The sequence below is a fragment of the Camarhynchus parvulus genome, chromosome 2 (assembly GCF_901933205.1).
Source record: "Camarhynchus parvulus chromosome 2, STF_HiC, whole genome shotgun sequence".
NCBI lineage: Eukaryota > Metazoa > Chordata > Aves > Passeriformes > Thraupidae > Camarhynchus > Camarhynchus parvulus.
The window spans coordinates 124888061-124908945 of record NC_044572.1 but is presented as its reverse complement, the minus strand read 5'-3'; the positions used below and the strand labels follow the sequence as shown (position 1 = coordinate 124908945).

The following is a 20885-nucleotide window of genomic DNA, read 5'->3' as shown; positions in this document are numbered from 1 at the left end:
ATAGTAAAAGAAACTGCAGAACAAAAAAATCTTAAGTAAATGTATTTATTATTATTTGACTTTTTAATGCAGAAATAGTGTTATTCAGTTAGAGGCTTACAACCCTGTTTCATTGTTCTTTGTGCCAAAACAAGAGACAAGAACATGTTGGTCAATTGCATTTTGATTAAGAGTCCAACTGTGGTTTCAGATGTTTATGCACAAACTTCATTGACAGCAGGATTGATTACATTTGTATATGAAATGAGAATTTGTCTCAAAAATAATTTAAAAGACTAAGGACTCTTCTTATTTTAACACCCTTTTTACACAGAAAAGCCATTTGCATACATGAATAAAATATATACGAAGGATACAAAGAACAACTTCACAAAATTTATGTCACCTTGACTGCTACAATATTAAAATGGAAATTAGTCTTTTAATAAAGAGAACCAGTTGTGACACAAAAAGAAATAGCTCTTCCCCCTTCCCATAGTTTTAACTACAAATAACTCGGTGAATACAATTTTCAGAATAGACCTCTGTTTCACCTGTCCATTGTTTTAAAAAAGTAAAAGTTTAGCTCTTTATTAGTGATTATAACACAATTTCCTGTCCTTTCATATTTTACGTACCAAAGACCAAAAGAGTTTATAATTTCCAAGAATGCCTTGTGGATTAACTGGTACAGCTCAGAGCTGGATATGGGTAATGCTGAAAACATCTACTGAAAAATATGTCTTTAATGGTGAAAAAAATTACTTCTCTTAACTGAAATGTCTTTAGCATGCAATCAGACAAGCATCAAGGGTCATGTGCACAGTAGGAAATTGTCTTGTAATTATTAATAGTATCTTCCTTCTTCCTTTGAACTATTAACAAAAGCTAATGTTAAAGCAGCTATAAAGAACCAGACTGTCTACTTCCATTTTAACAGTAGGATTTGCCTAAATAAATGTTATCCTCTGAAAGTGAAATTCTCATTCCACAACTCAAGTTTCAGTCTCCAGACCCACAGCTGGAGTTCTGTGTAAATGCAGCAAAGGACACAAACAAAACCACCTCTTATTTCTAGAGGCTGCCTCTCTCAGAGCCACCCAAGAGGAGCCAGGTCCTAGAGGAACGACGCGCTCACCATCCTGAAATAACGCGGCTGAGTCGGGCGCCAGTTATCAACCAAGGGGTGATCGGGTTCGTTCTCAGCATTCTTGGAGAGGCTGCGGAGCTTTGCCATCTGCAGAAGAGCAAAAATTGAAGTGTCCCAATGGAAGTCCTTTGGGATCAAATCACAGTCCAACAATTAAACTAAGGAGGCTGGTCCAGCTGGGGAAAAAAGTCTCCTTCAAAGTTGTGAAGATGTCCTTCACCCCACCACCAAAAGAACTCTGAATAACCCAAACAGAAAAATGGGTCCTATTTGAACAGCATTGTGAAAAATAGTTTCATTTATGTACTGTCTACAGAACTGTGTACAGACACAGAAACTGTGGGAAGCACTCAGAAAATGTGCATACAGCAGCACGTGCGGTAATAAACCTCTCCTACTCTAACCCTGCCTTAGTGCCTGATGGTTAAGAATACTTTAGAATTACAAGGTTTTAAAGCTGAATTATAAACTAATTGGTCATGTTCATGGTAGGTCTGCAGCAGAGGATATATTTTGCTGCAGTGACACAAGAAGTTCATTATTAGTAACAGGAATTGGAATTTAAATCTGGATAAAGATTTGGTCAAGGTTTCAAATGGTTTGTAAACAAGGTCTGCATCTTGAATCTCCTTGGCCATACCAAAGTATGTTTCCTTTTTCGAGGGATGCCATATGAAGAGTTCTGCCCATACTCATCAAAACTGTTTAATACTCTTTCTGTACTGCTTTCTAATTTTCAAAGGATGCAACATATATACAGATACCCTATATTCATTTGTTGTCACTACCACACACTGCACTAGACCCAAAGCACACCAGCTGTGATTCAGACACTTGAACCTGTCCCTGTTTGAATGACTTGCTGTGAAAAGCACTCACACATTTCCCATGTGTAACTTGAAAACATAGCCCCATGCAGGGACACATCACCTTTGTCTGCCAGGAGCTTCAATATGCTGATGTATCTACTTTTCAGTACAGACTTCAAGGCCAAAACAAGCAGAACTTCTGTCTAGGTTGTAAAGCCTAGGTTCACTGTGATTAAACTTGTTCCAGTTTCTGGACTGAGCTAGCTTGGGCATCTCAACATTACTATTCACTGAACAGCTCAGAAAAGACAGCCATCTCTGTCTGCCTGAACAACAATGGGATCACATTTATAACCAGCATAATATTCATCCAATGGATTAATATTCTGAAATTTAATTTCAGATTTCAGATGAAGAATAATTTGTACAGGAAGAGATGAAAATTGTTCATCAGTTTTGTTAAAACTGATAAATTACTATTGGAGAAGAGTGCTGGAGTTTAATATTTGTGGAAGATCTGCTCTACTCAGTAAAAAACCAACATGTATTCAGGCTACGATTACATAAAGATGAAAAAATTAGTCTGGAATTAGACAGGGTTATTCCACAGTTAAATTCCTGTTCTTTCATTAAAAGTAATCTGAGCAGCTAGGCCACCCACACTATATCTCCCTGGGATTTCTGGTGAATTGATTTTCCTGTAGAGCACTGATTTGCAGCGACCTCACTTCCCCTTGTGGCTAATATATGGTTACCATCTGGCTGCAAAAGCATCCAAGAAATCCACTGCAAATGCACACACACTTAAAATAATCACTATTAATGAGGCTGCCGTGGTACTACACTGTCTAGGATTAGAAATAATTGGCAACAAAATCCTCCTATGAATACGTTATTTAGAGTGCAGGCACTCTGGAGTGAGGGAAGTATTTCTATTGTATTTCTAGACAATAACTCACACACACTGCCAATTCTGCCTGAAAAGCAGCTACCTCAGGGTAAGAACCAATGTCTCGTCTTTATGTAGCAATTTCGTCTTTAATTTAAATGCTCCATTTTTTTTTCAGGAGGGATAGTTAAAGAACAGTCTGTATGTTTCCCAAAACTCACTACTTTTGGAACAGCTGAGAAAAAGACCATGACCCAAACAAAACTGTAGTCAAAAAGTCTTTTCATGAAGCTGGATCAATAATGTGATTAGTTATTTCTTTAAAAATGCATTTTAAATCAGAGATGCTCAATAATGACTACACTTTTCCTAATATAATCTGTAGCTGATCTTCTGTAATATAAACATCTAAGATGATTCATTTTGTGGAAACCAGTCAGACTATATTTGTATTTTTAACAGAAGTACGTACTTTAAAATAGCCCCTGTATTTTAATTTTTGGATGGACAAGGAAACAGAAGGCAGAGGAATTCAATAAGCTCAGAAAATTAAGCCGTAAGTTATATGAACACATTACCATATTTCATCTATTGCCAGCTAAGTTTCTCATTATACCCGAGTTATATTACTTAAAAGATAAAGAGCAACTTAAATACAAAGTATTAGAAAATAAAAATACTTCCTTTTTGTCATAACATGCACATCAACGAATGCACTAAACACATTATCATCTTGAAAACTTAAAATGAGAAGTTTTGTGTCTAAATATAATACCTACATAATATGTCAGTCCCTTGATTAATATTCATGTGCTTTGTATCCTGGAGCCTTGAAATTTGTGGTATTGCATCATTAGTCTGCTGACTGGAGGAATAACCTCAGGTGAGAAAACTGATTTGTGTGGTAAGAGGAGAATCATAGGCTGAAATAAGCTGAAAGAGGGCATTCAAATTCCTGTAAGTGGATTTGGGGGAAATTAGGATAGGAATTAACAAGAAATACTTCTTTACACTAAGTGACAAAAGAAGTTTTTGATATTAACAATAAATTATAGTTAGCTGATGTTGCTCCAGTTTGTGAAAATTTAGCTGGTATGCCTTCCAGAAACAGGTATCAAGCATGTAATTCAACCCTTCCAGCTTGCACTCCCATCTGCAATACAGTGCAGATAGAATCACCAATCCCATTACATTTGTATTCTGATAAATGATAGTTCTGAAAAAAAAACCCTGTAGTTAGTTCTACATCTACATTGTGGTATGCTTTTACTGATTTAAAAAGCTCTCTGATGTCTGTGGGCCTGAACTACCATGGTGTTGGATGTGGGGTGGTTCTTCACTCTCCTTTTAATCCTGCAATTTCTCACAAATCCAATGACTGTTTTCCTTGTGAAAAGAATAAATTCAGGTTATTGCATGTAAATAAAATGAAGGGGGAAGTTTACCTGGTCTGAACTGACTATGATGGGCTCTCTAAGAATAATCCAGGTAACACACTCTTCACAAGGTGGCGTAGTGACAGATCCATGGTATGTCCAGTAGTCATGAGATTTAGGGAAAAGAATTGAAGGATCAAAGTTTGGAAAAGGAGCATTTTTCCCCTTTAAAATAAAACAAAAACACAACAAAACAAAACAGAAAACTTCAACAAATATAGCCAAGATTCGCTTGCAGCTCTGTTATTTTAAGAAATGGGGAGTGACTCAGATACTGCAAATGTATGAACTGAGGAAAGTAAGCAGAGATCTACACAAGATATAATGGTGCAGTGAGACAGGGGAACTGAATGACCCTCACAGATGGGCCCAGAGAACCATGATGAAACAGAAAACTCCATGACGCTGCTTCTTGTACCTCAGCTAACTCATGTGAAGCAGCATCCAGTACCAATGTGTTTCACTCATTTCTGTGCAGAAATACTCCTCCTTCTGGCGTCCTTTCCTATGGAAATTCTTTCTATCTATTGAATATTGCGTTAGGTCACCATATAACAAAGTGAGACAGGTACTAATTTTATAATATTTGTGCTTATAACAAACAAGACAGCCTATGAAATGTGAGATTTATCACATAATGTTATCTAAGACACAAATGTCTAGTCAGTGGCATTTCCAGAGATCCATTAGTCAGCCTATATATTAAGACCAAATGGACCAATTTCTAAATATGCCCTTTATTTGGCACTGCCCACTGAGGCAATAAGGTTACATGCCTAGTTTTTAGGTGAGCAAAGACTGGGTAAATTGCTCATTTTCGCCAAAGTCATATGCCCTGTTAAAGTCAAAGAAGGCTCTTATGGAATTGGAAGAAAGGACTTTTCATGTTAAGGAAAAGCAACCCATGGTTTTACTCCCAAATATATTCTAGAAATGCTGCAGAGCAGAATCTGAAAACTAGGAAGTCAGACATTGTTATTCTTTGTTATTTAAGCAATCTTCCTATAATGAAAAGCTCAACATCATTACCTTTGTTTTGATAGCATTTATTTCTTCAAGAATTCTCTTCATCTCTGGTTTGGGAGTTTCCCCTACCTGTAAAGAACAAAGTGTGAGCTAAGCAAGGAGTTCTGCTTGACCAGGTTTCTTCTTTCTCCTATTTTTCTATATGAGCATCTATCAACTATAAACCTATGAGCATCTATATAAACATCTATCAACTATAAAATTATAATGCATTAACCGAACCTATCACCCCTACCAGCTCGGTAAGCTATGTCTTCTGTCTGTTACCTCTGCCTGTATCTCCCAACAGATATTACGATACAAATGGGGAAATTGTTTCAGTACAGAAATTTCACAACACACATTTCATGGTCAGATATATTGTTTGCAATTGCTGATCTCAAAAAAGACATCCAGCTTTCTATCTCTAGTTCTGGGTCTAGTAAATATGAATTAAACAAGAGAGAGCAACAGCTAATATTTCAGGCTAATGCTGCATGCCCCTAAAAGGATTGAAAAAAAAAAGGATGAGTAATATGTATTGCCTGTGAGATATTTTGTTTGAGAGAAAGTTCACTAAAAACCTAGAAGAGATACATGTCCTTGAAATCTGTCCCCAGTTAGCAAAAAAGACAGCTGACTGCTGTTGGTGAGAGGGCTACTTCTGACACGTGTCCCCATTCCATGAGCCACATAGTGACACAATAGCTGCAGGGACAAGTGTGTGTAGTTTTGGATACCACTTGAGATAATATGACTCATGCTCTGTAACTTGAAAGGGATACGTTACTGAAAGTCAACCCCTTCAATGTGGTAGGATCCCTAGAAAATATACCCACCAGAGAGTTTTGCTTTTTTTTAACCCTCTAAGAATAGAAACTTCATAGTAGCAAAGAAAGAAGGGTCGCATGTTTCTACTTACTTGCAAAAATATGGCCAAAACAGCAATCCCATCAGTTCTCCTCTTAGCATCAAGGTAATTACTGTATTTGGGATTCCAGTGTAACAAATGAAGCTTGAAACAGAGGAAAACATGTAAAAAACCTCCATTATTCAACAGCAAGCCATCAGAAGGCTGAATTTACAGTTCTTCACATAACTGTGTGAGTTTGAGGCAAAAAGGAACGATAACAAGGTCTTCCAAAAAAGAGATGAAAAAGGGACAGCAAAGTCATCTAACAGTAATATCTAATTATATAATAACATAATTATACTATTTGCTTTAAAATAAACTATAAATATCTGAATAAGAAATTGAAAAAAAAATAACTGTAACCTCATCTTAAAGCTGAAAAAAAGTTGCTGAAGTAATCAGGTAGACCATGCTGTTCAGACATCATCTACTGATATGTGATTCATTTCCATTTGGCATTCGAGTTACAGCAATTCTATCAAAGAATCCATATGAATGTCGTTCATGTATATTATTAGTCTACATTTCTCATGTTCTGTACAATCCTAAGGTACTAAAGAACCAAGTTAATTCATTCTTTCCACCCCTTTCTATCACTGCAACTTTATACTTCTACTATAATTCTGTATTTTCAGAATAGTGTTTTAGTAAGTTTGGATTACATCTGAGTAATTTAGTCTTGCTGTGCTGTTTCACACCACACTGGTTTGAGAACATGGAAACCTTCATTTCACACAGAATTTTTCTTTTCTCCTGCTGTGAGAACAACTTCAACCTGATTTGTGTTTATAAAAATCAATGGGAGTAAGAATAAAAAGGCACAGATAAATAAACAGAAAGAACTCCCAGAAAAACAGAGAAATTACAAACTTTGTCCCAACAGAACAATAGTGTCAAATTTTATTTTACACCCTGTTTTAAAGCAAGAAGTGGTGAGTCTTACCTCTCCTGCATACCTCACTCCATTCACGACATGCTCCGAGCCGTGGTTGTCAGACGAGCCCCAGTGGAAGTGCAGCTGCCGCAGCCTGTAGACTCCTGGAAGTGGCCCACCTCTCAGCACTGCAATTGATAATCTACAACAGCATCAGACTCAAGGATCTCCCAATGCTTTTATATGAAATTCATATGTATCTACAATATTTACTCATGTATTTACATGCTTGCTGTACAGATGCCCTACGTTCTGAAAATCTGCACTGATTTTAGCCACATGTCAGGCAACTACCTTCAGCCATACACACCTACAGGCAGAGGAGAACTTTTGTGCCTAGGCTTCCATTACAGTCACTAGAGAGCACTGATTTAATTCAGCTACATGAATGTGCACCTAGTACTTTCTGGAATAGTCTAGAGACATCTGGACAGGACCAAGAGATCCGGTCCAGGATCTGTGGAAGAACTGTACATTCTAAAGCAATATCTGGAGGCAAGGGGAAATAGATTAGGTTATCAAATATGTCACAGGATGCCTGTGTTTGGGTAACTCAAGTAACCCCTAATCGAACAGTCAAGCCTCTAGAGTAATTCTGCTTACCTTAAAGCAGACACTCAACAGACAGTGACCTGAATTGCTCTTTGGATTTCTTGAACTCCAACTCTGTTGCCTCAAATGGCACTTTAGATACAACCCACCAACTTTTAAAATCCCACAATAAGACACCTAAATTTAGATGTCTTAATCTCCCCCTGAATTGAATCTAGGATTTGCTGATGTGAAAGTACACAAATATAACCAGGATTAAGATCAACTACTGAAGTGCTAGATGATAAAAAAATTCCTAGAAAACACTACAAAATTGTGTATCTTACTGCAGGCTGTGACTTATTTGTTTAAAGAGTTATGAAATCACTGATGCTGCTTCTGTTCTAATAGCTGCTCCCTCCAGTTATGGAAGAGGAAAAAGAATGCAGAAAATAAACCAAAGAAAAGCAAACACTAAGAATGCAAGCTATTTTCCTAAAGAAAAGTCCAGCCAGAGATGAATGATATCTAGTTTTCTAAATAATGTTACATTTCATAAATAATATTGTAAATGAAGGTGGTCTATTTGAAAGAGTCATTGAAATAGAAAAACATATTTACATTCACCAAATACTAGAAGATACTTAATTCTCATTCACTTTTTTTGAGGATCGAAGCTATAGCATTGCTATAAAACTTTCAGCAGTTCTCAAGAACCTGTCTTTATATGCCAGAGAAAAAAAATATCCTTCAATCTGAAAATAATTCAATCCATTATAATCTCAAGAAATACAGCACTAAGAGTTGAGCAAGCTGTTTTTCTCAACAAATTCCTTTTACTTCTTCCCACAGACATTCATAACTGTGGTGAACACAGTCAGGGTAAGAGTAGTAGCTGACAAGGCCATCAATTCTCCATTAAAATAGATCTGTAAGGCCAAGTAATCCTCTTTAAGGTAAAAGTATGTAATTATTTCCACTGATGGGCCATCAGCAGACATTTTTGATTGGGCATTAGGTGAAGCTCTGCATCATCTCATGCCAACACATTCCAGTTTTACCCATCTATAAATAGGCAGTAACTTTTACTTAGCACACTTTAAGAAGAAAGAATGATGCAAACAACATCTCCTGAAGGACAGAAAGGTATTTCCTTTCTTGTAATTACAAGTGTGCAGTATTAAACATATAAATACATGAAATGACAATGTAAGTAAATTAAATCTTCCTGCATTTTAAAAAGGGAAAAATAAACAAAAATAAAAAAGAATTAAGTTCTTCAATATTTAAGACATTACAAGTCCCAAACTATGTCTGCATAGCCTCGGGGGCAGAGAACAAACAGCCGGACCTCAAAATTAATAAGGTTTTTTTATTTTTAAGCATGTGCTTTGGAACTTAAACTCTAAACATATCTTTATCCTCTTGGGCTTCAATACTATGCAAATAAAAATGCACAACCACAAGACAGAAAAAGAATATAAAATAAAGTTTATAAAAGAAGAGATGGTATCTTGACATTATTTTTCAGCAATATGAGTATATATTATTTACATGTAAGAGGGAATTTTTCTGACAATTGTTACACAGGAAATGTTCACCTTAAATATCTGAGAGTCATGGTAGAATTACCAAAATGTAACTCAGCCCAGGTGCAGGAACACAAACCAGCCCAGGAAGACAGGGGAGAGAAATATTCTCTCCTTTGTGGTGCCTTATTGATGCCAACTCTCATCCCATTGCTCAGTGACTGACTCCAAATGGGTTTGCACACCACCCTCAGTAACCCATCAGTGCCTGATACCAGACATAAAAATGTCAGTCTGTCTTGCTCAAATTCTGTGCTCCCCACACATCCACAGTGAAGAATGATCTATCACGGAACAATCCTACATGGACATCTGCTCTGGAAAAAAGCTCACCTTTTATTTGATCTGTCATCAGCTGAGCAGCATGAGACAAAATGGGCTAATAAAAGAACAGGCTTTTTTTTCACTTCCAATGTAATCACTAGGGTAACTGTTGCACAGAAGGATGTAACTAAGGCAAGAAAACCCTGTCTCTCACTCTGTGACACAGCAAAAGGAAGGTGTCATGCAGTTGAGTGGAGATGGTTCCTCCAGTCACTTTATCTCAGCTAGCTGGGTGCCCTTGACAACAGAAAAGTGACAAGAAGCTTTTCAAATATGTGCATCCACTTGCTGAGCAGCTTCTGTAGTGCTCTGGTTGTTAATCTGTGCTAGTGTCAATTGTCATCTGCCCTCACTAAAAGTAAAACTGGCAAAGATATGCCTACACAAAAGTCTTCCCTGTTTGCTGTAAAGGCAGGTGAAAAAACCCACAGAGAACAAAGCAGACTCATGATATGAGTTGTGTTTATAAACATGACAAGAAATGACTGTTCTAGGAAGATTTATGATCACACATCCTGCCAAATCCATAAAATGCACTGGTAAACCCCAATGGAATTAATTTAGTAATGTACTACTGCATGACAATTGAAAAGATACATTAGCTTTGTTATGCTGCTTCATAATAGAATCTAACAGTGCAGTACAGAACCCACAGCTGTTTCACATCAGTGTCACATTCTAAAAGTCATAAGAAAGCCTCTGCTCAGAAGAGGATCTCTGTACTGAAATCATCCAGCTAACTGCAGGGATAAAATGTGTTTCCTAAAAGCTTTTGGAACTCAAATTTCAGTTCTCGCTGAAATATTCTTTAAGCAAGCACTGAATAGATATGTAGCACCTTTGTAGGCAACTTCGTACTCTTTTAGGGAAGACTGGGAAAGAGAAGTGTCAGACAGAAGGCTGTCAGCTTGCCACCCACCCTCACCTACACTGTAACACATCTTTGCCAGTTTTGTGCCCCTGGATCACAGCCTGTTCATCAGTAAGCTCCCAAATCATACTCATTTGTGATCTGTGTGGCTGCTCCACCTCCAGGGGCAGAAAACTGTCAGTCCTCTGTGTAGCTGTAGCCTCAGCAGGCCCTTGGCTAGAATTAAAAGTCAAGCACTTTTAATTCTAACAATGGAAATTCAAAGTTAACAGAAGATCAAGCCCTAAATTCCCTGTACCCAAGTACAGGAGTTCTCAATACCTTCATGCAGACATGACAAATGTGTTATTACACTGAAGGAAGAATTTAACTTCGCTGCCTTTTGCCTTATGCAGTACAGCCATTGAGTGGTACCACAACCACAAAAGTACTGGGATTTGGTGGTGCTATTTTTGTAACAGCAACTGATTTTCTACAGGTGTAAATTCAGCAGACAAAATGTTAAGTAACATTTTACAGGAATCAACCAAAACTAGAATGTCTGTGGACAGACTTCCCCCTGGTTCAATTAAAGTTAGTGGGGTTTGTCTTCACTCTATAATACCATTGAAAAAACCGAATGTTTTATTTACCAGAAGCTGATAATGAAAAATTTCATTTGAAAAAATAAATGAGATTTCCCACAAAGGAGTATTTGAGGAAATGCTGGCCACAAGCCCTGGCCATGCTAAAAGAGCTGATTAGCAACAAGCTCTGACTTCTTACAGTAACTGTCTCTAATTTTTTTTTTCTTTTTGCATCATCTACTTTCAAATCCACATGTTTTTTTGATAGGAAAGAGTCTGAAAACAGCATCAAGGTAAGCCTGTAAGAATGTGTGCCTGCACTAAGGTACTCCAAATCCTTAAATGTCACCCATCTGAAAGCCAGTAAAAGAAGAAGTAGGAATCTGTTTGGTTGATGAACGTCCATAGGAACTGCCAACAAAAACAATAAATAAAGAGGGAAGATGAAGGCAGGTATCCATGTGACCTTAGTGTATCTCTGTCCAGCTGCTCTGTCTGGGTTCCATTACCAGACTTTTGTATCTTTACTGTTTCTCAAATAATCAAACACTGGTGTAACCATCTAACCAAGGTATTACAACAATAGCCAAATAGTCATTAACTGTAAGGAAGTTATATATCTCAAAGAGCATCATGACAATAGTCCCACCAGCTAGAAGCTCTCAGGACACTTCTCTGATATGAATATTTTATGAATTTTAGAAATAAATGGATTTTGATAGTGGAAATAAGATTTCAGCCCTAATTCAAACCAAAAATGGGTCACTGCTGGATCTAAAAGCGTATCTGAATTGCCAATCAGGCCAAAAAAACATAGCAGTGGTAGGCTGCCAATGTACCCAAGTTCTGGTGTGTTTTACTGAGCCCAGCAACCTAGAAGGTTTGATTTCAGCTCCCAGTTCTTTCTTTAATTTTCAGACTCCAGCCCCCACCTGCAATCATTTTACAGTGCATAAGATCCATCTTCATGGGTACACTAAGACAGAAAACTGAATCCACAGGAATCTATTGACTTGTATGGATAGGCAGCAGAGGAATGATACTGCTCTTACAGCAACTTAATCTGTCAGCAAAGTCAGCAAAGCTTTCAATTTTGTAGCAGATTCTCACAGTCAGTCAGACTTTATAAACAGCTGGAAATAAATTCTCCAATCCCTTCCACTAGGCTAACCCTAAGCATAAAAGTAATAAGGCCTATTTTCAACATAATACCTGAATTACATTGAATGATATTGATATTGAATTGTTTGAATTTAAGAAACTGTCCTCAATTGTGAATTCTCCAAGTGTTCTTGGCGGGATATACAATGGATGTAAAACTTGGAGACATCCAAAGTAATTGATTTCATCACTCACCTTGGCAATTTATTCAGCAATCTATTTTATTCAAACTAATGAAAATGTAGACAGAAGCACAGATATGGGTATGACCACTACAACTGAAAAAAGTCAGGAAAATAAATGCTTAGTTTTCTGGTTAACTCAGAAATAATTCAGATAGACAGAGTGATAGACATATACACAGACATAAAGAAAATGAGTATCATTGTCCAAAGGAATAAAAGCTTCACTCCTATATGATTGCTATTGCATATGTATGTTTTGTGCAGCTGGCGGTTCTTTTACATAAAGAATAAGCCATTGTACGTATCCTAAAAAACTGAAAATGTGTTCAAGTCAGTAGGAGTATGCACAGTGGAATTCGTCCTGCAATTAGCATTATATTAGAGAAAGAACACCACCCACAGACTCTGCAGGCAATAGTATAACATAGGAGACATAATAACAAACACTGAATGTTTCTTGACTTCAAAGAGTTGAGATATACACCTACTTTTTTTGCAGTGAATTGCTTTTTATTTCTGAGATCAAAACACAACCGTTACTAAGCAGTTCATCTGAAAAAAATTTCAGAACATTCTGAAACTTTCTGTTCTTTGTGGTGAGCATTGCATCCATGCTGTAGATTGCTGTGCCTGGATACTCCCTCCCATTCAAAATCTGAGTTATTTTCACAATGCTTACACTTTTATTTTTATGCAGAAGATGCAACCATTGGTATACCTGATGCTGTTCTAACAAATACAACAGATGGTAAAATATGGTAATAGTCATGGAGATCTCACATGCCACAGCTACATTTCTTTACTTGTGTATCATTTCATTTGACATTAATAATATTTTTCTTCAAATAACATTGAAAATTCCCACTTTGCTAGAAAAGTTACAAAAGTCTTAACTGCATAGTAATTTGTGAGTTTTGATAGTATATTAACTAGTCCAGCATACATACATTTTGATCCTCAGCTTCAAGAAACCCAACTAATTAGTTAAAAATCCATTAAATTAAATCCATATCCATATATACTTAACAAGAAACAATCTATGAGTAAGATTTCTCATAGTAATTCTAACTGTCAGTTCTAGTCATATAGAAAGTGTAAGTTTCAATGCAGGTAAGAAATAAGTCTGTACACTGTATGCTGTCATAGTTGTAACTGGATAAAAGCTGACACAATTAAATTTATCAGCCCTATAATCTTCATTAAGACAAAACCTCATTAACGCCAAAAAGAGTTTCAACGGATTAAATACCATGACCTTGTGGCAACATCTGGCTTGTTACTTCATTTATCACAAATTACGTGGATAGAGTTTTTAAATATTGTAACTTAAGATGTTCTGCAGGGCATCTCAAATAGGTAAAATGGAATTCAGTTCTCACAGAAAAAGCCTGGGCCTCCTTCATCCTGAAAAGTAAGACAACTGCAATGACTTTTTGCAGCCCCACAAATTTATCTTACACCTTAATTCACCCTGTACCAATTTTCTTTGCGCCTCTCTCCATTCCCTGGGATTTTACCGATGAACTTTAAAAAGAGACTCAGACTTTGCCAGCAGCAGCACAGGGTACCCAGTCAGAGAAACCTGTACATCACACACAGGCAGTACACAGCACCCTTCCGAGAGCCTGAACAGTCAGAGCAGGCTCTGCCATGCAAATTGAGAAACAGTCACTCATATGTAAGGACAGAGAGGTGAAAACAAAACCGACCTGATCTATCGAATGAATCATCAAATACAACTCTGCAGGTTTTCCCGTTATTGAGGATGGTCTTAGCTGCCCCAGGATCATAACTAGCAAACCATGGTAGTAGAGAACTATCATAATGCACCTCTTTGTTATTGATTTCAATCGGTGACTGATGACGTCCTTTTGCAAAAGGGTAATTTTTGTGCCACTGATCTGGTCCTACAAAAAAGTACAGAAAAGTATCAGGAGAATCTTTTCCAGAGAGATATGAATCATACTTGTTACAATTAACACAAGGTTGGCTTTGCTTAAGTATAGAACACAATTTAAGTGCATTAATAAGTAATTGCCTAGTTGTTATTAATGCCCTGTCAAGAGTTTCACTGTATAAAAAGCAACTAGATTGACTAGCTGGAATACTGGGTACTTAAGTCCTTCAAGTGCACCTAAACTCTTACAGCAACCTCAAGACCTACAACTAGGAGAATGATAATATGCCAAGGAAGAAAACCAGAGGTATATACTCCAAGTCCAGCAGTGGCTAGAAATGTGATGGGATATACCCAAATGATTGAAATATGGCACCATGTAGCCATTTGGAATGAGAAAAGGCCACTGAACCCTGGACGTGCCAAGAATTTGAAACGTGGATTAAATTATCATCATGGTTTTACCAAGAAGTTCATGTGGAAAAAGCCTGTTCTTCCTGCAGCAGGGGAGAGAGCAGGAACAAGAGACCACCAATACCCCAACCTCTCCAGGCAGGCAGGGCCTGCAGCCCAGCACTCTCTTCCTGCATTAGGGCTGGCCTAAATTGGACATATTGCTATGTCCAATTTTAATTTACATTAGCAGTATGAAAACTGACTTTATTTAACTCAAAGACCCCCTGCCATTGACCTCTCCTTCCGCCAGCTTCGCCTCTTCCGTGCCTGAGAGCGACAACCGAGAGGCCTCGGCCCGGCCACCTGCAGAGCCCCGGGCCCGCCTGGAGCCCGTATCCCCGCCGTGCTCCCTCGGGAAGAGGGGTCCCCGTTTCGCCCGGGTTTCGGTGCCGGGAGGAGCGGGCCGGGCGCGGCCCCCTGCTCACCGTTGTCGCTGTCGTAGCCCCAGGGGTAGTAGTTGGGGTTGATCATGGTGCGGTGCCGGCGCCGCGCCCCAGCCTCTGCCGGCGGCTCTGCCAGGACGGTAGCCTCGCCTCACGGCGGCTTTTTATAGACTCCCGCCAAATCCATGCCCGTCCCCGCCGCCCGACGGCCCCGGGAGGGCCCCGGGAGCCGGGGGCGGGGAGAGCGGCGCTGCCTCGGACCGCCCGCCCCGCTCCCGCTGTCCCCCGGGAATGCGGGGGAAGGAACCGGCCGGGACAGCGCCGGAATGCCCAGCGAGGGGAAAGGGCTGCCACCGCCTGCCGGGGAGATGGGAATATAGAAAAGCACGAATGTCCAGCATTAGGCACAGGCAATGTAGGAATAGTTTTCAAATTCAAGTAAGACAGGTGAGCATCCGTGCGCGGACACGCAGCCGGATCAAGCAGGGAGCTTTAGCCGGGCTGGCTGCTGAAATGAAATGTGCAGGTCCAGGCAGGCTGGCGGCGCTTTTTATGGCTGTTTGTAGAAAGCCTCTTCTGGCGTAAGGCCTGTGCGGTCCGGAGGGGCTGGGTGTCTCCCCAGGAGGCCGCGCTGGAGCCGTGTTTCCCTCCTGGGTGTGTGGCGCAGCCCGGATCCAGAGGCCAGCAGGGGGTGAGAGGATGAGTCCAACAGCTTTTGTGCAAATGGCTATCACAGGTTCACACCCTTCCCTAGGAAATTCCCGTGTATTCGCCTGGGTTCCAGCGCTGCTCCCTGCTGTGCGGTCTCCCGTTGCCTTCATAAACAGCTTCCCTGCAAAAATTCAGTGGCATTAATTGCTCCAGCCTTTAAAAAGGTGTTGCTTCCTCTACTGCAATGTTTCTTGGTAAATGGAAATCATTAAGCTAGCTGAAGATCCAGTTCCTGCCAGCTCCAGATAAAATCGTTATTATCAAATTAAGCATGGGATTTGTTTGTTTTGCTTCAGCTCTAATTCTCCTTTCATTTAGCAGGGTGTTATGCATCAGATTGCACTTAAAATTGTAAGCATACTTGCTAGCAGGCATGTGTTCCTTATGTGACACACAGAAATCAAACCACTTCTAAAAATATTTGTTATTCTGACACACAGAGAATTGCCAGATGAGATAAAGACAGAGGTTAGCACCAATGGTGTAAAATGGGTGAGGGGCTGACTAAGTAGAAGACAAAACGCTAGATTGAAAGATGAATGACTGTGTTTTAAATTTTAGAAGACTTTCTGTATAACAAGGATTGAGCTTATTTTACTTGCTCATAATGAGGTGAGGTAAAACCGTACAAGCTGGTTGAAGAAAAATACAAATGCCACAGGATGGAAGCCTGGAGTCATAGCGCAGAAAAAATCAGTATCCCTGAATGTTGTGTAAGCTGCAGTGGGTGATACTTAGTAGCTGAAGGTGCTACACGGTGGTCTTGAATCATAGCCCTAGAGAAGGAAGAGGAGTGGGTCTGTTGGTGATAACATGTCAAAAAGCACTACCAGGCAGGAACTGCTCACAGAAAAACCCAGGAGCAAACCAAGGACATGTCACTGGAGCTGAAGAGAACCTGGTGTGACCTCTGAGACAGGTCTGTTGGCCTCATGAAGCTGAATTACGATGAATTGCAACAGGTGCAGGGGAAACAAGGCCATTAAAGAGCCTCTTTTATAAGATGAGACTATAAAAGCTTAGTGTGCTTTGCATAGCAAACAAATGTTAAGAGGGTAAGTGACAGCTGTCTTTCTATGCACTTCATCAGAGAGGTAAACACCAACAAATTGGAAGAGTTATTGAAGCTGAAGAGAAGTGTTAGCTAATGAACAATTACATATAACTTTGCCATGAACAATTTGAGGCAAGATAACAAATCAAGGTTTGGAATCACCCAAGGTATTCCAGTGACTTTGCAGTATTAAAAGTGGAGACATGAACAAGGTACACAGGAGCTTTGTATTTATGTCTAGTAATGCACATACTATTTCCCACCTCTTCCCCAGTTTTCACTTCCGTTTCTGAGCATCTTCTCACTGCCATGACCCAAAGACAAATCTCCAGATAGAGAGCATGTGACATAAAAGTACTGTGTCTTTTAAACTGACTTTAATGTACAGACTTGAGGTTGTACTTTATGGCCTGAGTAGGAAGACTCAGAATTTTTAGATACTGTAATTTCTGTCCTGAGCTCTCATGCACAGCAATTTTTCAGAATCAGCGTGTGTTCTGAACTCCTTGACATTTAGATAACCTAAAAATGGCTGTGGAAAGAAAGAAGGAGCAATCTAAGAAAATATTTTGACATTAGACACTTTAATTCAGACCTTTAAAGCAAATAAATTATTTCTGAGGAAAAACAAATAGTCTTTTGTATATCTGCTTTCACTGAGCTCTTTTTCTCTGGGACTTGAGGGTCGTCAAGAGGACAAAGTGAGACAGGAGGTTTTCTTCTGGCTTCTACTTTGATCTTCTTCCTTATTCAAAACAGTGTTCTTACCCCTTTCCTCTGGATTTACTCCTTTCCCCAAGCCTGAATATCCTGTGTCCATCGATACCTCTCTCCAGATAAAATACCCTCTTCATTCTCAGAAAAGACCTGTGTGGAATCCCTTAAAAACACTCTTCTTCTCTGCCAGTAAAAAGAAAGCCTTTAAAAGTCTTTGTTGGGCTCTTGATTATTGAATGTGGTCTGTACATGAGAAGTGTTTTAAGAAAATGCACAGATGGCATAGAGGACAAGGTCAAGATTGAATTTGGTCTCAAGCAGAGGTGGTCTAAAAGGAGAAGGGAAGCAGCTAGTTAATCGGGAGCACTAGGAGTAGTTCATGGTTACAAAGCAGAATAATGAGGGAATTAGAAATAGGATTCCAGGATTCTTGATAATTCACGCCATGCACAAAAATCCCTATAACCTTGACTTCCAACAAGTTTTGTTGTTCTTATATCTTGATGAGATACAGAAAGTTATTTCAGGGCAGACCACAGGTCACAATTTGGCAGGTTCCCTCTCTGTGTAATAATTCTAATAAATCTACTGGTGCTTTAAATAATGTTAAAGTCAGATTTGTAAAAAAAAAAATGTAAGACAGGCTTCGTCACTAATTTTAAAGTGATTTAAAGGACAATCATTGAGTTCAGAAATGAAGATCATTCAGGAAGTGAGATTCAAATTCACCTCACAGCATCTGTCCATGAAAAAATAAACACACAAATTCAATACATAGATTCCTATAAGGTTTCTATTTAGTTAGCCATTAGGGTGTTGCGGCAAATACTACCCAGATGGCATATATGCTGAAATGTGAGTCTCCATTGAAGTGTGGATCGATCTGCTCATGTGTGCTCCGGCACTGAGTAAAAATGATGTCATTACTTCATAAAAACAAAGTTTGCATGTTGTGAAAATCTCACAATTTTGTCCTGTTCACTTAGGTATAGTTCATATTAATTTTTATTGAATTTAAACTGAAAGGGAAAGGTCCAGAAATGAAAAGGACTAGTCCAGTGTTAAACAGGCGATTAAATTTACCAGAATAATTATCTAAAGCTTGTATAAACCTTTTATCCTCAATCTTCAGTAGTAAGTGATATGATAAAATTCTTAGTCTTAAGATCCAAACACACATAAGGAAGGTCTGGAAGAGAAACCCACAATCTTTATAAACTTAAACAGCAGTCCCTCTTCCCAGTATGAAATGCCCCAGCTCTTGCTCTTCCTCTGACCTTGTTCACTGAAGCATGTCTTTATCAGAAGACATTTATTGTTCAAACGCCCTTAAATAGTCCATGAAATGGTTTTGATGTAAGGTGAACCTCAGCACTTTAAGATTGTGGTCCAGATCCTGCACCTTACCTACCTTTATAGAAGGGCTGGAATATATCAGAACTTAAATAATTCTGCAGTATAGCTAATGAGAGGCAAAGTCCTAGAACAGAAAGTGCAACATGAATCCCCTTTCCTTACATGTCATGGAGAAGTGCTTACAAAAGCTTCTTCTGTGTCAGCAAACTAAAAACTCTGAGGAACATGGTGGGAAGGAAGCTCTGCAATTTTGAAGATCCATCAGCCAAAGCCTTGATACTACTGATGGTGCTGGGGACAAAGATACGAAAATTACTTCCAGAAATAGATGAAGAGGTTGTGTTTGCTCATGTTTCATAACTCACTTCCAGAGGGTGGAGGAGGTTGCTATTTCTAGCAATCCTGACATAGCGATTCCTCCCAAATGACTTTATTTAGGCTTTGCTCAGGGGACCAGGAATTAGTGCAAGATCCTTCACTGATTAGCAGACTATCACCTCTATATATTGTTTCCATCTTTCATGATTATTCACTTCTCCTCTAGGATGCATAAGACAAAAGATCATTAACACAAGAGCCTGTAGTCTCATTTTGACCAAGTACAAGGATAATTCCTTTTCAAAGAGGCAAAGGCACATAGTTGGCCAGGAGATTTAGGTTGGGCAGTTATATTTACTTCTCAGACATATGCTTGGACTTTACACTTCAGATAGATATTTTTCCACATAATACTAATCACCTTTAAAACTAGGGATTTGACAGTGAGGATGGAGAAATGTTTGAAGCTTATTCTGAATTTAGGTACAGAGCATAGACAAATGTGCTTTAATAAAAGGCTGTTCATTCAAATCAGATTGATACATTCTCAGTCTAAGAATGACTGTATTTGTCTATAGTGCAATTGTGTCATCAGTCCTGGATTTAGATGTATAATTCCAAAACTCATCAGATCAGAATGTCTAAATTTTGCTTTGATTATAAATATAAAGGTAAATTTATTCTTTCAGGTTATCTCTGTATCTCCCACATATCTGAGCAACTATGATGCTTTCATGTCTATCTACAAAAATTCCACATTCTGTCATTTTGCTGAGAAAATGATAAAATAGAGAGAGAGAGTCAGACAGAGGGTCAAGTTATAGAGTCAGTGAAAAGACTTAATTTGTAACCGTAGAAGTTAATGAATAGCAGCCACCTTCTTGCATAACAGAAGAGTAAAGTTTACGAAAGTTCTGTAGTACTTTGTGATTTCTGTTATGAGGTCTTGGAAGAATCAGCATCTGCTGCATTAGGTTATTACAGGATTCTCATCCAAATAATCTTGTTCCTTGCATGTTTTTTATTTAGAACTAAGTGAAAAAAGAAATACAGTGATTGAGAAAAAATTATTAAAACAGAAAAATTATTCAAACAGAAAAAACAGAAAAATTCCTTTATTAAAACAGAAATTATTAAAACAGAAAAAATCATTTTCCATTACCAGTTGGATCAATAGAAATTTGCAAGTAAGATCAGACCTATTTGTCATCACAGGCTGCCACTTATGTAGCACACCCCAACTCCAGTTTTGGCTTTTTCATAAAAACACTGATACAAACTGTGTCCCTAATTCAAGCATTCTGTCCCAGTTGTTTTTGATTTTTTTTTTAAATTTTTTTTTTGCCTCTTCCTCCTTATCCTACTTTGTTTATACAAAATGAACAAGGCAATAGAAAAGCATTGATCTCAGGAGCTGAACCTTTGCCAAAAGGCTATACTTACTAAGGCCGTGCTTGCTTGTCTAGAGTTATTTCTTCAAGAAATGGAGGATGCCAGCTCACCCTTCTATAGCAGTTTAACCATCAAAATAAACTTTTAATATAGTATTTACAAAATGCAACACAAGACTAGAAGGATGCAAGACTAGAAGGAACAGAAAAGAGATCTGTGGGAAAATAATCCAACCTATTTGGGCTTCCCAAATTGCAAG

General features: G+C 38.6%; 1 protein-coding gene across 1 annotated transcript; it reads right to left on the bottom strand.

Moving 5' to 3' along the window:
* Positions 1–1031: 1031 nt before the first annotated feature.
* On the bottom strand, positions 1032–15268 carry LOC115917634 (carbonic anhydrase 3-like). Its single transcript, XM_030971839.1, has 7 exons — positions 15121–15268; positions 14052–14249; positions 7125–7243; positions 6191–6283; positions 5293–5358; positions 4273–4428; positions 1032–1216 (listed from the first exon to the last, which is right to left on the bottom strand). Exons 1-7 carry the CDS (start codon positions 15164–15166, stop codon positions 1097–1099), a joined length of 798 nt encoding a protein of 265 aa, XP_030827699.1. The 5' UTR covers positions 15167–15268; the 3' UTR covers positions 1032–1096.
* Between the last annotated feature and the right edge of the window lie 5617 nt (positions 15269–20885).